The following is a 20,395-nucleotide window of genomic DNA, read 5'->3' on the forward strand; positions in this document are numbered from 1 at the left end:
TCCTTAATTTCTTCTATAACCCAGTAGTTTTTGAGCAAGGTGTTGTTCAGTTTCCATGTGTTTGATACTTTTTCCTTGCTTTTTCTGTTATTGATTTCTACTTTTATGGCTTTATGTTCAGAAAAGATGCTTTGTAATATTTCGATGCCTTGGATTTTGTTAAGGCTTGCTTTATGGCCTAATATGTGGTCTGTTCTGGAGAATGTTCCATGTAGATTCGAAAAAAAAGTATACTTGGCTGCTGTTGGGTGAAGTGTTTGGTAGATGTCTGTGAGATCAAGTTGGTTGATGTAGCATTTAGCTCTTCCGTGTTGCTGAATATCTTAGTCGTCTAGTGCTGCTATAACAGAAGTACCATAAGTGGATGGTTTTAACAAAGAGAAGTTTATTTTCTTACAGTAACATAGGCTAAAAGTCCAAATTCAGGGTGTCGGCTCCAGGGGAAGGCTTTCTCTCTCTTGGCCTTCTCATCAGTGTTTTCCCAGACCAGGAGCTTCTCAGCACAGGGACCTTGGTCCAAAGGACACGCTCTGCTCCCTGCACTGCTTTCTTGATGGTATGAGGTCCCCCATCTCACTGCTCACTTCTGTCTTTTATATCTCAAGAGATTGCCTCAGGTCACAATCCAGTCTTATAAATTGAGTCCTGCCTCACTAACACAACTGCCGCCCACCCTCCCTCATTAACATCATAGAGGCAGGATTTTACAGCCTATAGGAAAATCACGCAATACCAGGAATCATGGCCCAGCCAAACTGATACACACATTTTTGGGGGGACATAATTCAATCCATGACACTGAGCTTCTTTCTGGATTTTCTGTCCTTCACCGAAAATTATGTGTTGAAGTCTCCTACTACTATTGTGGAGCTGTCTGTCTCTCTTTTCAATGATGTTAGAGTTTGTCTTATGTATTTTGGAGCTCTGTCACTGGGTGCGTAAATATTTATTATAGTTATGTTCTCCTAGTGTGTTGATCCTTTAATCATTATATAGTGTCCTTCCTTATCCTTTGTGGTGGAGTTTACTTTAAAGTCTATTTTGTCAGGGATTAATATTGCCACTCCAGCTCTTTTTTGAGTGTTGTTTGCTTGATATATTTTTTTCCATCCTTTGAGTTTTAGTTTGTTTGCGTCTTTAAGTCTAAGGTGTGCCTCTTGTGCGCAGTATATAAATGGATCATGTTTTTTAATCCAGTCTGCCACTATGTCTCTTTATTGGTGCATTTAGTGCATTTACATTCAGCGTAATTATGGGTAGGTATGAGTTTGGTGCTGTCATTTAGATGTCTTTTTTGGTGTGTTGTTCACAGTTTCTTTGTTCCACTTAATTTTCTGTGCTGAGTCATTTTTCTTTATGTATTTTCTTTTTCATTGTTGTTGATTTTGTATTTGCTGAGTCTATATTTTTGTTGTTTTTTATTTTGATTTGTAGGATTGTTACTTGCCTTTGTGGTTACGTTAATATTTACTCCTCTCTTTCTAAGTTTATACCAGTCTTTTATTTCTTTATATCGCTTTGACTTCCTCTCCATATAAAAAATCTATGTCTACATTTTTTAAGTCCTTCTTTTTTGTTTTAATATTACCATCTTTTAAATATTGACATCTGTTTCCCTATTTTCAGTGTTTTAGCTTTGATTTACTTTTGTGACTTCCCTATCTGGGTTGATATCTGGTTGCTCTGCCCTGTGTTCTAGTCTTGGGTTATGTGATGTTACTGATTTTCTAATCAGAGGACTCCGTTTAGTATTTCTTGTAATTTTGGTTTGGTTTTTGCAAATTCCCTAAACTTCTGTTTATCTGGAAATGCCCTAATTTTGCCATCATATTTGGGAGACAGTTTTGCTGGATATATAATTCTTGGCTGGCAATTTTTTTCCTTCCAGGCTTTATATATGTCATCCCATTGCCTTTTTGCCTGCACAGTTTCTGCTGAGTAGTCCGAGCTTATTCTTATTGACTCTCTTTTGTAGATAAGTTTTCATTTATCCCTAGCTGCTTTTAAAATTCTCTATCTTTGGTTTGGTCAAGTTCAATTATGTCTTGGTGACTTTCTTTTGGGATCTAGCTTATGGGGGGTTCAGTGAGCATTTGGGTAGATATCTTGTCTTCTTTCATAATATCAGGGAAGTTTTCTGTCAACAAATCTTCAACAATTTTCTCTGTCGTTTGTGTTATCCTCCCCTGTTCTGATACTCCAGTTACTCGTAGGTTATTCCTCTTGATAGAATTCCTCATAATCCTTAGGGTTTCTTCATTTTTTTAAATCCCTTTATCTGATTTTTCCCTAAATAAGTTGGTGTCAATTGCTTTATCTTCGATCTTACTAATTCTGACTTCCATTGCTTCAATTCTGCTCCTATGACTTTCTTTTGAGTTGTCTAATTCTGATATTTTATTGTTAATCTTCTAGATTTCTGATTGCTGTGTCTCTGTGGATTCTTGCAGACTGTTAAATTTGTCATTATGCTCCACTCTAATCTTTTCAGTTTCCTCTATTGTTTGTGTTCTGCATTTTGCTTAATTTCCTTGCTAATCTCTTGAAGAGTTCTGTATATTAATCTTTTGTATTCTGCCTCTGGAAATTCCAAGAAATTTTCTCCCTTTGGAAAATTTCTAGAATATTTTGGGGGCTTGCTGAAGCCATCATGGACTGCCTCTTTATGTGATTTGATATTGACTGTTGTCTCCAAGTCATCAATAAGTTATTATATTTATTTTACCTTCGCTTCCTATGTCCTAGCTTCTCGTTTTGTTTTGTTTTGTTTTGTTTTGATATGCCCAAATAGGCTGCTCGTGTGAGCTAGCCCAGTCACCAGCACCTTTGAAGCTCCAGTGTCTTGCCCCCTGGTGGCCAGACCTGCTGCTAAGTATGTGAGCCTAGGAGTCTGCCCACTCCTTCTATATGGATTCAGCTCAGGTGTCCAGGTAGTTGGCCACCAAGTGTGTGGTACAGGCTCTCACCTACAGTTCTAGACAGGCATGGGTGATTGTTGTAGGCACAGGCATCCGGCTACAGCAGGGGGACACAGGCTGAAAAACGCACGGGGCCGACAGCCACCCCCGAGTGTCCAGGAAGACGGCATGTCCCTGTTCCCTAGAGTGTGTAGATGTGTGGGTTTTACAGTGAGACTATGAGCACCCAATGCTGTTGGCTCTAGGAACTTGGGGGCAACTCCTGTTTTTGGGCCCCTGTAGCAGGTAGCTAGGTGGCGTGGGTGGAGCCACCAGTCCTCAGGCCCTTGATGTGGGTAAGTGAAGACCCTGCTTAATGGGCAGATCAGTGTCAAATGTCATGAACCTACCACTTAACAGTTGAAACAGTTGAAGTTAGACTTCGGGTATATGCCATGTTGTACTGTGGTAATGAGGGCCTATGCTTTTTAAATGGGCCCACACAAGTTTCTTCAGGGGGAAAGGCACTCAAAGTCTGTGGATTCCTTATACCTGCGTCTAGGCAAAAGGGCTGTGCCTACCCTGAGTTCTTGGTTTAGGGGAGGCAGCAGATTATTTTTTCCCGTTTGTTAATTTTGCACTCTGCAAGGCTGGGAGAATGGCTCAGGGCACATGATGGGTCCTACTTCTGGCCCAGGGGCTTGGCAATTGCTGAAGCTGGTCTGGGACCCAGTGTAGAGCAGGGACCAGGGAGGTAAATGTGAGAGAGGTTTTTCCCTAAGGGGGGTGTTTTTGATCCGTGCGGTAGGCCAGACACAAGTACTTATCTTTTGCTGATCGAGGGCTGCTTTTCACTGGTTCTGGATGGCCGAGTAGACTCTCTGCCACTGGGTCTCTCCCGATGTGGAAAATGTCTCCCAAGCGCCACTGCTTGCCTGCCTCACCACTAACCCCCGAGCTGATCAGGACTGAAGAGCTCAGGCTCTCACTAGGTCAGGTCTGGCAACTCCTCGCTGCTTCCGAACTGTCTCTCTCTCTGCCTGCCACTCAGTCTAGTTCTTCAACTTTGCCTTTGATGGTCAGGTCTCCTAGATTGTCATATATAATCGATTCATTTGTTTTTTTGGGTCTTTGTTGTAAGAGGGAACACCAGAAGTGTCTGACTACTCCACCATCTTGGCCTTGCCTCCTGCCTTCCATTATTTTTTATGAGAGTCTAACTGTTAATGGTATCATTGTTCCTGTATGTAATGTGCCGTTTTTCTGTGGTTCATTTCTTAGTGTTTATCTTGCTCAGGGTTCTTTGCATCTGTTAGATTTCTAAGTTAATGTTTTTCACAAAATTCAGAATTTTTTTTTGCCATTTTTTTCTGTGTATGTTCTTCTGCACATTTCTCTTCTGACATCTGGGACTTCAACTGTATGTATGTTGGGCCTCTTGATTTTGTTCCATAGGTCCCTAAGACTTTTTTCATTTTTGTTTGATATTATTTTTCTCTTTGCTTTTTGGATTGAGTAATTTCTGCATATCTGTTTTCAAGTTCCCAATCTTACCTTTCATCTCCAATCTGCTAGTGAGCCCATCACATGAAATTTTTAATTATTATGCTTTTTATCGATAGAAGTTCCATTTTTTATAGTTCCATTTCTCTGTTGAGAGTATGTGTTCACTCAATAAAGAACATTTTTACCTTTAGTTCGTCTAACATTTATAATAGAAATGTTGAAGTCTTTACGTGTTAAACTCAACACCTGGGCCCATTCAGAGTCAATTTCTGTTGACTGCCTGTTTGCATGTCTGACAATTTTTTGTTGAAACCTGAATATTGTAGAAAATATTTTGAAACTACTCTGATTTTGTTGTGTTCCAATAATTATTGTCTAGTGGGCAGTTAATTTGCCAATACTCAGACTGTCAACCCTGTCTCTTCTGTGGTGTGCAGCAGCTTATATTTCAGTGGCTATTTTTGTTTTTTTAAATAAGCCTTCCCCCTTGCCAGTCTCCCCAGCACCTGCGTAGTTTGGATGCCCTCAAGAAAGCCTACAAATTTAGTTTTTACTCTTTCTAGTTATAGCTTTTCAAGAGTAAACTCTCCTTCAGCTCCTGTCTTGGTTTTGGACATTTTACAGTGTGTTTAAATTGTTTGTTTTTTTGCTTAGATTTTATCAGTTATCTGCAGGATTTGCATGACCACTTCACTTTGATGCCATTAACAGAAATTGATTGGCAAATAATTTTAAACCACTCCTAAGTGAAATGTACTACTAAATTGCCTTCAGGGTGGTGGTGTGGGTTGGGTTGAATTATGTCTCCCCAAAGATATGTTGAAGTCCTAACCCCCGGTACCCGTGAATGTGACTTTATTTGGAAATAGGGTCTTTGCAGGTGTAATCAAATTAAGATTAGGTCATACGGGATGAGGGTGTGTCCTAAGTCCAATGACTGATGTACTTATAAGGAGAAAGAGATTTGGAGACACACAGACACACAGGGAAGTAGGCCATATGAAAATAGAGGTAGAGATTTGAGTGAGGCAGGTACAAGCCAAAGAATGCCAAGGATTGCTAGCAATCACCAGAAACTAGGAAAAGCCAAGGAAGGATTCTTCCCTAGGGCCTTTAGAGGGAGCATGGCCCTGGCAACACCTTGATTTTGGACTTCTAGCCTCCCGAACTGTGAGAGAATAAATTTCTATTGTTTTAAGCCACCCAGTTTATAGTAATTTGTTATAGCAGCCCTAGGAAACTAATACAGGTATCAGTAAAATGGTCAAGGTAAGTTAAATATACTCTTTCCTCGATTATTGTTTAGGTCCATGCCCCAGGAGTCATTGGGAACTTGTTAAATAGTATTTTGATTTTAATCTTACTTTTGTGTACTATTATTTCATTTTATTTAGGGCTACGAGACCAACTGTTGAGTCTTGGAAAAGGCCAAGATCGAACAGAAATGGGAGCTGGAGTATTTATCAACCTTAAATTAACTACAGTAAATCTTGCCTTTGGGTGTTTTCAGTTGTAAACACTTTGTCCTTACAATCATTTCCATCTGCTTAATTACAACACTCTTGATTTACTTAATAGCAGGAAAATTTAAAAAAAATTAGACCTAACCACTTCCTTTGAGTGGTTTGCATCCTCCTTTGGCCATACACTGAGAGCAGGGGATTTGTTCTCAGTATGGAGGAGGAAATTGGAGAGGAGCGGATGAGGTCAGGATGGGGAAATTGGAAAGCTTTCTGTTATCTTATGAGAAAGGTTCCCAGCATGGCTTTCTTTGTGTGTCTTTAAAACATTAAACACGCATATATTCAAATAAGAATATACAAGTACATTCTAAAGCCTGTGTTTATTGAACATTTTTTTTGGCACCTATCTGATGTTCTGACTGGGGCTCGATTAATACATATTTTACTACACTGAAAGTTACTGGAGGTAGAAAAAACTCTTTAGTTGTCTTTATATTCTCAATAGCCTAGCATAATGCCTGGAACATAATAGGCACTTTTAATAGGAAGGGAGAGGATGTTGTTATCCATATTACAGTATAAAAATAATTTAAATGGCACCTCTTCCATGGGAGGGGGGGATATTTGTTTCTTCAACAGTATTAGGAAAACCTCTATGGATGTTTAGTAGAATAACTTAGACTAGGGCTAGTTTGCATCTTTTAAATAAGAATTTTACTATGATGGATATAGTGAGTATGTACTTCAACTTCTCACTTGTTAAATAAACGTAATAAAAGTACCTACCTTATGGGATTTTGAGGATTCAATGGGATAATCTTCTGAGCCTGACAAATATGTTATCTGTACAACAGCTTACTTGATTGAGTTCTTACTAATAATAGTCACAGATAGACTTGGAAGGGGTGAAAGAACATTTTATTTTTATGGTGTATCTCATAACCCACAAAACCTTGAATTCTTTGGGCTACCATTTTAAAACTTTACAAAAACTAGAAATTTTATCAGCTACAATGGCAAGTAATTGTTCAGTCAAGAATTAATTCCTTGAATTTGGTCAGAGGACATATCTAACATAGTAAAACAGATCTAACTTCATCTATTGCTAATTATTGTAACAATATTCTATTGGAGTATCAGCTGAGGCACAAAGATTACAATAGTATAGAATTCAAAAGTGAGGTATTTCATGTGTTTTTTCAAAGTAGATGTTCCAGAATCAGTTAGAGGTTCTGAAACCCACAAGAAGGTTATTTATGGGTCAAGAAACAGTATTTTGTGAAGATTTTTGGAGAAAATTATGCTGTGGCTTCCACCTACCCCATGAGAGAAGTAGAGATACATGGTCTCACTTGATACATAGTGAGAGGCGCTTCAGAGGAACCACTTAGAGAATTTAAAGAATTCTCTCCAGTTGGAGGGCACAGAGACTGGCTTCTGAATCCCCTGAGAAATCCAACAAGGAGAAAACTGTGGCTGGCTAATTGCTCCCATGGCAGCAGCCGCAAGAGAGGTGGCTGTGTTGGAATTTGCCTATACTCCAGCCTTTGTCAAGGGAAAGGAAATGTATTTCCTGCAGATCAGAGGTGGGCCTAGTGGAGGAGAGTGGCAGCCTGGAGCTATTTTGATTTCTGCCCAAGTAGCCTGCCTGGAAGGGCAGTGAGGTCCAGCAGAGTCTTTCCAGTGACAACCAGAAAGCCAGGAAAGGAATGAATTATCCATGTCAGTGGAGCTATAGCCAGAAGGAGCTGTGAGGTGAGACTCTGAAGAATCCACAAAAGTGCATTTGAGAAAAAGAGTCAGCTTCAAACGTCATCAGCCAGGCCCTTTGACAGGACCACTTAAGTTGGAACCTCCTTGCATTCCTTCCCCCAGCCTCCCTCTCTCCCGTTCACACCCTGGAGAGGAATGGCAGTTAGGGACAGGGAGAGGAGGTCATGGAAAAGAAGAACCCAATGCCGTTGTCTCCCCAGCTGGGGTTAGGGAGAAAATTTGATTGCCAAGTGAAGATTGGTTTGTTACCTAAAGTGACTATAAGTTTATCTATTATGTAGCATTGGCCAGAAGAATCCTGCGGGCCTGCTGACGTGGTCATCCAGAGGCAGGGGAAAAATCTTCCCCACCGAATAAATTTTAAGAGGCAGTGAGAGACAAAAATAAAGTTGCATTTGATTATATCCTATAGTTAGTATTTGTTCAACGGACATAAAAATCTGTAATTTTTCATATTTGGCATAGCAGTAGATCAAAATCTGCAGTAATTCACAAAGACTTGTGTAAGGGTTTTTATTCTTGAAAGTACTTTGACTCAGTGAGCATTACATGCAATGTAAAGTGCATGTTCTTGGATTTCTTGATGTAGTCTACTATTTAGTGTCATCACTTTACTTAACTGTAAAAGTGTCATTATCCAAAAATAGATGTTAAGATATTTTCTTCTAGTCTGCCTAATATTAGACTGTTTTAATATTAGATTGTTTGTGACCAAACTTTTAAAAATGGTATTAAATTATTATAAATCCGTGAAATTTTTACGATAAGATAGTAGCCTAAAAAAATACTTATCTCTCCTGAAACAGACTCATACTGAACAGCTCCATGCATCTGGGGCTGGGATAGTGCTAACTCACCTGGCCAGTCAGCCTCTCCCTATTGTCTACTCCTGAATCCCCACTGCCCACATCTAAGTCAAGATGGCGTTGTTTGCACAGTTTCATCACCCTGTGTTGTTTTAAGATTATAGCCACCCTTAATTCTTCCTGGCAAGGGAAGAAAGAAAAATCAAAATATGGCCAATTTAAATACATGTAATTTAAAAGATAATTTAAAATGTAAGAAGACAAAGAAATGAAATTATTAGGAATATGGTAAACTTCCTTTGGACCCAGTAATTAAGAATTGCTCATTTGTATAGAGTCTGGAAGGAGTGTTGGCTGTGCAACGGTTATGTAAGCACTCAGCTGTTAACTGAAAGGCCGTCTGTTCAAACCTAACCAGCTGCTCTGCTGGACAAAGACCTGTCAATCTGCTCCTGTAAAGATTACAGCCTAGAAAACCTTAGGGGGACAGTTCTACTCTGTTACATGGGGTCACAATGAATTGAAATCAACTCCACAGCACCTAACAACAATCTAGGGTCTGGACTTAGTTCCTTTGCTGAGGAAAGAGAGTCACACACTAGCAGACTTGCAGAGCCTGTGGCACTCTAGAGATCATCTATTTCATTTTATAGGACAATTTGTGGTTGGTGTTGTTGTTATCATTAGAACTCTAAATTTTTTTAAAGTGTTTATGTGTCAGATACTGAGGTTTAAATACATTCTCTCTAATCCTTCATATTCCTGGAAAAGTATGTGATCAGTTTTCAAGATAAGTAACCAGACTTGGAGGTGAAGAGACTTGCCCCAAAATATATTGTAGTTGTAGAGCTGAGGCATTTGTAGCCAGGTCTGTCCTAGAGCCCACATTCACTTTGGCCCCATGAGTTTTATCACACATTTTTAGAAGTACTTACAGACTTGGTATCCTGAGATCATTCATTTCCCTGGCACAAAATTATTGTTATTTGTACTCAGTATTTCTGTCTCTTTTTTGTTTTTCTTTTGTTTTGGTTTTTACAGATCAGAACAGGAAGTTATGACTTCTTATTCTCAATTTTTTTTAAATTGTGAAAAACGACATTCAGAAAATAAGATAAAACATATGGATGGTTATATATATAAACACACAGTAATTATTATCCAGGTCAACAAACAAAACCAGAAACATTCTCTGTGCCCCTCTCTAATTATAATTCTCCTCCTCCCCTCAAGAGTTAACCACTATTCTGACCCCAGTGGGCATCATTTCTTGGTAGTTTCACCATCTTCATGTGAATTCCTAGCATTTCTTTTTATTTTTAAAATGAATTTCTTTACATAGATTAGAAGTTGCTTAAAATCATAGCTATCAGTAGAAATTACTAATAGTGTTAGGATCATAGGAAAAATGTTTTAAGAGTACAAACTTTTCAAGAATTTTATTAAATATATAATTGCTGTGCTGGTTATAATTAGTCAATGCTTTGAGCTATGATTCAGATTTGTTACTAATTTATTCCAACTTTCCCTGTATTTAATATCAGTCTCTATTACTTTTTCTGCATTAACATTTTTCTAATATGTATCAGATCAGATGGAGTAAGTTCAACTATAATTTACCGTGTCATAATGTCCTTTTTTCTTTCTCTTTTGCAGCATGGGTAGGTTCTCTGTCTATGGGGATGATTTTCTTTTCCTGTCCAATAGTCAGTGTCTTCACAGACATATTTGGTTGTCGGAAAACAGCTGTCGTGGGTGCTGCAGTTGGATTCATTGGACTCATGTCCAGTTCTTTTGTAAGGTAAGGACTTGGTTTTTTCATGTTGCTTTTTCAGGAACTGCTAGCTATGTAACTGTTTCACACCTTAAAATAAAGTTTTTCTTTCAGAAACTTCCCTATTTACAAGGAAAGGTGTCCCCCTTTTCATTGCTTATAACTTTAAGCAGTATGACGTATAAATTGAACTTTTAATCACAGCAGCAATTCAGACTTTGATAATTTGAATGCTTTTGTTTGCAGTGTCTGAGTTAGCTGTCAGTCAAGATATACCTGTGTGTTCCCCAGAACCAAGAAAAATATTTCTCCTTTTGTTTTTCTCTAGTTTAGATTCAGCTCAGTCTGAGGCTCAAGGGGTACAAGAAGTGGCATTTTAAAGGGGTTGTTCATAGGCTTGATATGAAATGTTTTTATCAATGGGATCAAAACTTTGCTGTTTATTCCAACTCTGGTAGAGGATTCTTGTCTTTACTTTAAAAAAAAAAAAGATGCCAGAATTTTAAAAGATCATGACAAAACGAAGTGGTTGAATGCAGCTTAGAATAAAATTTATATCAATATACTTTTCCTGTGTCCATTAGAAAAAAAGATGTAGTGAATGGAAGAGGCACTAACTGCAAGGAGCTGATGGGCACATTACTGTATGAAACACCTCTCCCTCTATCTCCAATTCTTGTAGTAAATCCGCTTGCATTGTTAGAATGCTCCCCAGTTACAGAATAACTAGTTTAATATGTTGTTCTTGCTAACAGGAGATAATTAACAAGAAAACCTCTTAAGATCATTTCTATCCTCTGTCTCTACCTTAGTGCTTTATCTTTTTTTCCTGATTCTTTCCCTTCCCTAGCTATTAATTGAAAGGCATTATTATCGTCAACAGAAAACACACACACACACACACACACACACACACACACACACACACACACACTTACATTTCTTGCCCTGTTTATTTTTAAATATTTTGGATTTTTTTCAAAAGAATCCTTGGTTTTACTGATTTTACCCTCCCCCCCCCATACATACATACATACGTACACACACACATACACCTTCCTCAACTCTAAAATGAGTTTCATTTTATATTTTCTTTCACCTAACTTAGAAATTTTATTTGGATTCTAAACAACTAACTTTATTTATTGGTACAAATTAGATATTCCACCTTTAAAATACCGTTGTGATTTCCTCCCCTTAGGTTGTTTTTTAAAGGAAAAACAAAACAAAATTTGTTTGGAATAAAATTCTACTTAGATAATTCTGTGAGATTATTTACTTTTAGTTCTTTTTTAGCAGTAATACAGCATTGTGTTATTACTGCCTCATTATGTATCTTCTTTGATCTGGAAGCCTCCGGTTACCCATTGTCAGTACCTGTGGCTTTACTACCTGTAGAATGTATTAACACTCATGCTTTGATGGACAGAGGACTAAGAGGTAGAAAACATATGTGACTTGTTACCTAGTTTGGTAGACAAAACACATATAGAGACCCACTTGGCAAGCAGTCTTTTTCAAACTTTTTTAACCACTGAGAAATAAAAATTATGAAATATATTTTATGTAGTGATCCAGTACATACATACACACGTGCTCCTAACTGAAACAAACTTTTTTGAAACCAGATTTACCTTACTACATGTAATGTTCTCGTTTTTCTATTCAATGTTATTATTTAATCTGCTGGTAAAAAGTTATCAAAATGATTTCATGAGTCATTATCTAGAACTATTGCAGAGCAATACAGTCGGCCCTCTGTATCCGCAGGTTCCGCATCCGCGGATTCAACCAACTGTGGATCGAAAAAAGTATTTTTTTTCCTTCCCCCCTTATCCGCGGTTTCTCTGTTGACTGTTTCAGTTACGTGCGGTCAGTCGCGGTCCCGGCTTGGCTGGAGCCATCGCCTCTGCTGCGCGCACCTGTCACCTGTTCGGCTGTGGCCTGCTGGGATCCGGCTCCCCGTAGTCCTCAGACCACCTCCTAGTCTTCCTTTTTCAGGAGCGTCGGGGCGGGGCCTTGGCATGGGAGTGGGCAGAGGCGGGGCTGGGTTCTTGGGCAAAACCGTTTTATATAAGGGACTTAAGCACTGGTGGATTTTGGTAGCCTAGGGGTGGGGGCTGGGGGCGGGGGCTGGAACCAATCGCCCACAGATACCGAGGAACACCTATATATAGGAGCAAGGGGAAATGTGGTACAAATTCTAGGTGCAGAGTGGTGGATCGACCACTTTTCCTGTAGGTCCAATTTTGCCTTCTCAGTAAAGTCTTCTCCAGCCAACCCCAGGTCGCATCAGTGTTCCTTCTCCGAATCATTTTGGCAGATATAATTGATATTCATTTGGCAAGTGAATAAGTCAGAGTAAATTCCACTGATTTACCCTGACCTATTCATTTGCCAAACTCCCAACAACTGGAACCATGTATTACTGAGGTGAAAATTCAGAAGTAAGTGAAAAAGTTTCAGCAGTGAAAATACCATCACAAAGCTCATGTATTTTACTCTATAGAAGAGGTATGAAGCTAATCTTGCCCAGAGCTTGGTATTTAAAATCGTGTGCAAAAGAATGTTTTCGATTTAATATATATGGCTATCTGGTTTTCCAACTGACAGCATTATAATATGGTGGTATAACTGTATAGAAATTAATGTTCATAATACTGTGCTGTCAATGTTATTTTTAATATATGCTATTGAAGAAGGCAGAGAAATGTATAATAGCCCTTAGACTTTCCTCCAAGAATTGTTAAATGAAAACAGGTTGATACTTAAGAAGTAAGTTGGAAAACTACTTCTGTGGGAAAGCTGATGCAGAATGAATGAAGTACTATTTTATATTTTGTACTGTATTCTTATTATTTTGGGTATTTTGATTCACTAAGCAGACTATGAGTAGCTTGAAGGCAGAACCACATTTTAAAGTATTTTTCCCACCAAGTACATGATAACATAGTAGCTGCTTGATATATGTTTGTTGAATGAAGAGTGCAGAATTCAGTAAAGCGTGAGGTAAAGTTAATCTGGGAGAGTCTAGAAGTGATTCTTGAGCCTGATTTAAAGATGGATTAATGGAGGGGGAAGGACATCTCAGACAGAATTGCCAACATACTTTAATTTTATCAGATTCTAGAGTTCTTTCTGATTACTTTGGCATATTGTTATACTAGCATTATTCTCCAATATTTAATTCTTAACTAAGTTTATCCATCTTAGTTTCTAATAAATAGTTTCCCTTTAATACTGACGGTCTTTTGAATTGGACTTTTCAAAAGAAAAAGCTTTAGTTTTACTCCTTACCCTAATTGATTCAAAGAATGTAATGATGTGATCTTTTACCTTGGTGAGAGATGTGTAATTATTTTGCTAAACTATAATTTTCTTAATCTTTTCTTATTCTTTTGAGACATTCATGGCCTAAAAGCTTATAAACTGGGATCACTCATGGACACACCTAATTTAGTCTTTCTGCAATCAGAATGATTTCTTGTTATCTTGCCCAGCACTGAGAGCAGCGCAACACAGGGCGAAGGTTGGTCTACAGCCCTTAGGCCAGCAGAAATGAGGCATAACTGCTCCTCTGTGCAAATGTTCCTGACATAACCTTGGCGAGAAAAGTCAAATGCAGCTTTTTCTTTTACTAGATTGCTTAGTAGGTACCTGAGAAAACTCCAGTAAAAATTAATGTTTTTTAATATTTAAAATTCTTTTTTTTTTTGTAAGCTTTATTGAAACTAGGGCTTTTGTTGAAGCCCCGGTGGTGCAGTAGGTAAGAGCTCAGCTGCTAACCCAAAGGTCGGCAGTTCAAATCAACCAGCTGCTCCTTGGAAACCCTATGGGGCAGTTCTACTCTGTCCTGTAGGGTCACTGTGAGTCGGAATCGACTCAGCAGCAACAGGTAGTAGTAGGGCTTTTATTTGTTAGTCACTGTCAGTTTTACTGAGCCTTTCCCAGCACAGTCCTTTATTTCTGAGCTGTGTACAGCACAATAGTCCTTTCCCAGTGCTGTCTGGTTCACCTAAAATCCATGTAAGAGGAGGAGGAACAAAATCACTCTTGACTTTAATGGTCATTTTTTACATATTCGAGGCATTTTTGTTGTCTATTCAGATTAAATTAAAATATTTTTAGTGTTGCATTAAGTTTATTAAGTTTTCCCTCTGTTTTTAGTTAATTTTTATTTGTAGAAAATATGTTGATTAACTAAAACCCACTTTTGCTATAAGATTTTATTCTACCAAACACATGATAAAAATAATGAAAGCTGCTTTCCATCTCTTTCATCTTTACACAGTTCCATCGAGCCTCTGTACTTTACCTATGGGATCATATTTGCCTGCGGCTGCTCCTTTGCATACCAGCCTTCACTGGTCATTTTGGGACACTATTTCAAGAAGCGCCTTGGACTGGTGAACGGCATTGTCACCGCTGGCAGCAGTGTCTTCACAGTCTTGCTGCCTTTCCTTTTAAGGGTTCTGATTGACAGTGTGGGCCTCTTTGACACACTGAGGGTCCTCTGCATCTTCATGTTTGTCCTCTTTCTGGCTGGCTTTACTTACCGACCTCTTGCTTCCCGTGCCAAAGATAAAGAGAGTGGAACCAAAGGAAGCAACAGATTCTCCCTCTTTTCCAGGAGAAAGTACAGTCCTCCAAAAAAAATTTTCAATTTTGCCATCTTCAAGGTGACAGCTTACGCAGTGTGGGCAGTTGGAATACCACTTGCACTTTTTGGATACTTTGTGCCTTATGTTCACTTGGTGAGTATGCTCGTTTGGTTTCTCTGGTAACGGATATTATCATTCCATGCAGGAAAACTTCTTAGAAAAGCAAGATAAATCAGGTTGAAGTTGGCCTCAAATATTACCCTGGTTATAATTCAGAGACTCTTGAAATTAAAGTTCTCTCTCTCAAGTCAAGGTCAACACATCCATCAGACCATTAAACAGAGGATCTCTTTCATTGTGTGCTTTGGTACTTTAAGCATCTCTAAACCCAAACAAACAAAAACAGCTGTAAAAAAATGAAGGCTAAAGCCTTGGAACAAATGATATCAACACGAAAAATCTGATAGGTCACATTTCCTTCAAGTGATTTACTAATCTTAATGAGGGACAGAGATGATGCAGTGATTTTGCCAGCGTAAGTTATTTTTCAACAAAAGGGTGTAGAAATTAGGTAGTTAACAAAGCAGCCGATGGCCTTGACATAAAGCTGTGTTACATCTACTTGTGGGACGCTCCAGGGAAACAGAAATTCTATTCAGAAGAGTATTTGAGAAATATTAGGGCAGTTCCAAATGAGGGGCCAGAGCTAGGGTTTCATAGAGAATCAGGATTTCAAATGGTCAAACAGTTTATATTGTTTATTTCTGTTCCAAGGGGCAAATTTCAACCTACTGATCCTAAAACAAGAATAAGCAATATCTACAATATTTGCCTCTGGCCAGACTTACTCAAAAGTGTTCATTATATTCCCTCCTTTTTTCTTGCTGTTGTAACTGGAAATGTATTTACAGTTCCACACAATTGATAAATAATAAAGAAAAAATGATACTAACATAAATTTTCCGTGTGTGTGTGAGAGAGAGAAAGGAAAAAGGAGATGGAGACAGCGGAGAGGAGAGAGAGCGCTTGGATCTTTTCTAACTTACCATCTACTGCTTTTGGAAATTTATGTAATTTTTCTCTGGTTAAGAGTTTTGGGGAAAGTTGGTATTAGCAGTTCAAGAAGCTAGCTAGTAAACTACATCATCAACATTTTCTGGGTCTGTGACGGCGCAGTTGCTAAAGTAATCGACTGCTAACTGAGGGGTCAGCAGTTCAAAACCACCAGCAGCTCCATGGGAGAACGATGTGGCAGTATGTTTCCATATAGATCTACAGCCTTGGGAACCCAGTGAAGTGGCTATGAGTCAGAATCGACTCGACGGCAGTGGGTTTGGTTTTTGTTTTATGGTTAGTTGAAAAAGGAATTAGGCCAAGGAAACAAGGGAAATGTTAGCCATGTCCTCAGTCTAAGAATAACTTTGATTTTTTCAATTCTCCTTATTTTCTTCTTGCTAGAGCTGTTGAGAAAGCAACTGGGATGACCAATGGAGAGACAAGAGGAAGGAATAGGTTTTAGTACTGTTAGCCACTTGGCATTTTTCTGGAGACTGAGATACTAGGTAAAATGACATAGTGTGGGATGCCTGTCACACACACAATATGTGGACACATTTTGATCCGATAGTCCATTTTCACATTTTCAGGAAGGCATATTTGAACCACCTGCAGCCATGTTTTGTTGGGATATAGCTCCATAGTGGAAGGATCCACTTTACTAACCTACCTCTTCCATCATTTCTGTAGTCAAGAGCACGTTTATTGTCCTCTCTCAAAAACAAGTAGAAATGTCTCCCCCTCCTCCCCCTCTTTTTAACGTTCTTTGGTACTACCAGGTGAACGCACCCAGAGAAATTACTGTCTCAGCTTTGCTGAACCAGACATTTACCAAAGTACAAGTGGTAGGTAATTGTCTAGTTATATCTTTATAGTTTGTAAATTCATGTCATATATAATACTTCATTTGACCTTCACAACATGCCTGTGAAGTAAGCAAAATAAGTAATAATAGCCCCCACTTTACAGACTGCAAAACAGATCTATCATGAACCAAGATGTTAAGTGATTTCTCAAGAATCACCGTCAGTTAACAGCAGAGCAGGGGTTGGTTCTCTTTGACTGTGCTTACCTAGTAGTAAATCTGGTACAATCTTACTTAGTAACAAGTTGGGCTGCTTCCCTTGGTATATCACTAGACGTTTCCGTCTTACTGCAGGAGGAAATGAGTACTGCTAAGGAAGTTTAATATGTATGTTATTAGTCTTTTTCTTAAGGTAAATCATATTTCATAAACCTGTTGCCCCATTGCAGTCAAGTCAATTTAATAAATAAGACAATATTATAGATACTACTGTAATCAGGAGGCTGTGTATTAGGTAGTACACAGGACAATAAGGTCTCTTTTAACTCTAGTATCAAACTATACCTTTTTCCTGCTCTCCCTCCTTCCAGGCATGTTTTCTTAGAAAAATATGTTGAAATTTTTCATTTGGAGTGCTCTTTTTGTTAAACTGTTGTAGGACTGAAAGCCACTTTGGAGAGGAACCGTAAGACAATTTAATGCTACGGAGACTTCTTTAAATCTCCTCTTTGTGGGTGCACTAAATTTGTCACTTGGTTGTAATTTAAGGTTTGAATTATGGATACTTAACCCAGGCTTCATGGACTAGAATGTCACTTTCCTTCTTAGGAGGGGAAAAGGTCTCTCAAATCCTTCTAAAGACTAGTAGATGGCATTCAATTCATAGTAAACTCTAATGGATGTTGAAAGGGATGCACATATAAGGCATAAGAACCTGTCCTGAAGGAGCATAAAAGCTAGTAAATATAATAATAAAAACTTTCATAATTTGCAAAGCATTTTTACATGTGTTATCTTAATCTTTACAACAATGCAGTACCTATGATAACATCACCCTCATTGCATGGATGAGAAGACTGAGGCAATGAGAGTTAAATAAGTTGTGCAAGGCCGTAGGAAGTGACTTATTGATAATTATTAGTGTAGTTCTTTGATGCAAGAGGCAGTATAGTATAGTGCCTAAAGGTGAACACTCTTTGCAGTGAGACAGAGCTGGGTTTAAATCCTGGTTTGGGCCCTTACTAGCTGCATAACTTTGGGCAACCACTGTCTAAACATCCGTTTTCTCATCTGCAAAGTAGGGATAATCCCAATTTTGCTGAGGAGTTGTGAGGATTAGAGAAAATGTATGTAAATCATCTCGCCCAGTTCCTTACATAAAGATGGTAGTTATTTCAATTTAAGACAGTGTGATTGCCCTATGAGTGCTTCTGAGGAGGAGCTATACAAGGTTCAAAAGAGAAAGACCATATCCATTTGGGAAGATGGTTAGGAAAAGCTTCATAACATTGGAGTTGGGCCTTGAGCATGAGGTTTCATTTTAAAAATGGATCCTTAGTCAACTAGGAGCTAATTTATCAATCTAGGTCTTCTTTGAAAATTTAGAAGTAACCATGAGTACTCTCATGGTTATGTTAAAAATTTTAAGATCTTTAGTTGTTTATTAGGCAGTATTCAGTGATTTGAGAGAAAACATTGATGGTTTGTGGCAAGCTTTCTCTCAAAGCAAGGATGGAGATTTTTATCTTTTAGTAGTCGGCTTTTAAAAATGAAGAATCGTATTGCCTCCTATTGTTATTGCTAGTTGCTAGCGAGTCGATTCCAACTCATGGAGACCCCATGTATGCAGCGTAGAACTGTCCCATATGGTTTCCAAGGCTGTAACCTTTGGAGGAGCCCTGGTGGTGCAGTGGTTAAGAGCTCAGGCTGCTAATGAGATGGTTGGCAGTTGGAATCCACCCTATGGGGTAGTTCTACTCTGTCCTATAGGGTCACTCACAATGAGTTGGAATTGACTCGATGGCAACAGGTTTGTTTTTTTTTTTTTAGCTTAACCTTTTCGGAGCAGATTGCCAGGCCTGTCTTCTGAGGCTCCTGTGGGTGAGTTCAAACTGCCAACCTTTTCAGCTAGTTGGTGAGCATTTAACTGTTTACACCATCCAGGGACTCTGTAAAAATGGCATGGGGGCCATGTCTGACCTCCTCTAACTTCTCAAGGGGGAAAAAGAATCAAGATCAGCACACAAGGCTGATTCCTATGAGGTGGAGGCCAGACATGCCTCCTCTCTCCGCCATCTTTACCAATTCTGACACCAACTGTTCCTGCCACTGTACTCTCTACTTCTCTGCTGGTAACACACAACTCACAGGCAGTACTCACGATTATGAGGTTTATCAGAGAAGTAACAGGTTGCATTTCAGGCTCAGGAGCACTCAGGATACAGTTCTTCCATCAGGACAGCCACTTCCCAACCGTGCCACAGGCCTCTCTCTGGCCCCTTGGCCTCCGCCTTGCTCAGGCAAGTGTTACAAAGCTCTTTTATAGCTCTGCCAATAAGTGCCCAGAGGCACCCGACTCCACCAGTAAGCCTTGACCCAAAGGCACTCAGCTTTCTAACTCTACGGGCCGGGAAGCTCACTGCGCTGTCTCCTGCCAGTCTCTCCTGCCGGTTTCTCCTGTTGATGTTTCTCTGCCACTACTTCTCACTGTCTTCAGTGTTAACAGCTCTCTGTCTTCTGGGTCCAGGAGGTTCTCAACACAGGGATCCCGGGTCCAAAGGACACACTCTGCTCCTGGAATTCTTCCTTGGTGGTGGTGGGAGCCTCTCTCTCCCACCTCTGGGTTGGCTCACTTCAAGCCCAGCAGGATAGCAAAACTGACCAGTTCCCTTGGTGGACCACAATTACCCTATTTGCACAGTCCCACCCAATCACTTGGGTGGGAGTTACAAGACCATGGTGAGAAAAGCCACACAAAACCAATCCATCATATCGCAGACTCATTTCTTCCTAGAAGCTGTCAGATAATCTCTTTTAAGCTTACCCACTTGTACTTCTTTATTTCAAGGGTACATGTCTTCTAGATCGTTTTAAATTAGGCTTGACATTCCAAACCCCACATGTCTGTCAGTTTGTCATACTGTGGTGGCTTGCATGTTGCTGTGATGCTGGAAGGTATGTCACTGGTGTTTCAAATACCAGCAGGGTCACCCATGGTGGATAGCTGAGCTTACAGACTAAGACAGGTTAGGATGAAGGACCTGGCAATGTACTTATGAAAAAATCAGCCAGTGAAAACCTTATGAATAGCAGTGGAACATTGTCTGATATAGTGCCAGAAGGTGAGCCCCTCAGGTTGGAAGGCACTCAGGATACCACTGGGGAAGAGCTGACATTAACATAAAGAAAATAACAGTCCTCACAAGTGGACCAGTAAGCAACATCATGATAAATGGAGACAAGATAGAAGTTGTCAAGGATTTCATTTTACTTAGATCCACAATCAACACCCTTGGAAGCAGCAGTCAAGAAATCAAACGATGTATTGCATTGGGTAAATCTGCTGCAAAAGACCTCTTTTTTAAGTGTTAAAAAGCAAAGATGTCGAGGGTTCCGGCAAAATGGTGCTCTAGGCAGAAGCACCCCACCGTCCCTCCACAGCAAAGATCCGAAAAAACTAAGCCAAACAGAGAATACAACAATCCTGAAACCCTA

The 20,395-nt window shown here is 39.3% G+C and overlaps 1 protein-coding gene across 1 annotated transcript in view; it reads left to right on the forward strand.

Annotated features, from left to right (window-relative positions):
• SLC16A10 (solute carrier family 16 member 10) overlaps positions 1–20,395 on the forward strand; it is a 144,587-nt gene that overhangs the window by 71,199 nt on the left and 52,993 nt on the right. Inside the window, exons 2-3 of the mRNA XM_004372469.2 lie at positions 10,102–10,246; positions 14,511–14,973. Coding sequence (XP_004372526.1) covers positions 10,102–10,246; positions 14,511–14,973 — 608 coding nt within the window. The remainder of the gene's footprint in view (positions 1–10,101; positions 10,247–14,510; positions 14,974–20,395) is intronic.

Source organism: Trichechus manatus, unplaced genomic scaffold (genome assembly GCF_000243295.1).
Source record: "Trichechus manatus latirostris isolate Lorelei unplaced genomic scaffold, TriManLat1.0 scaffold00017, whole genome shotgun sequence".
NCBI classification, from domain to species: Eukaryota; Metazoa; Chordata; class Mammalia; order Sirenia; family Trichechidae; genus Trichechus; species Trichechus manatus.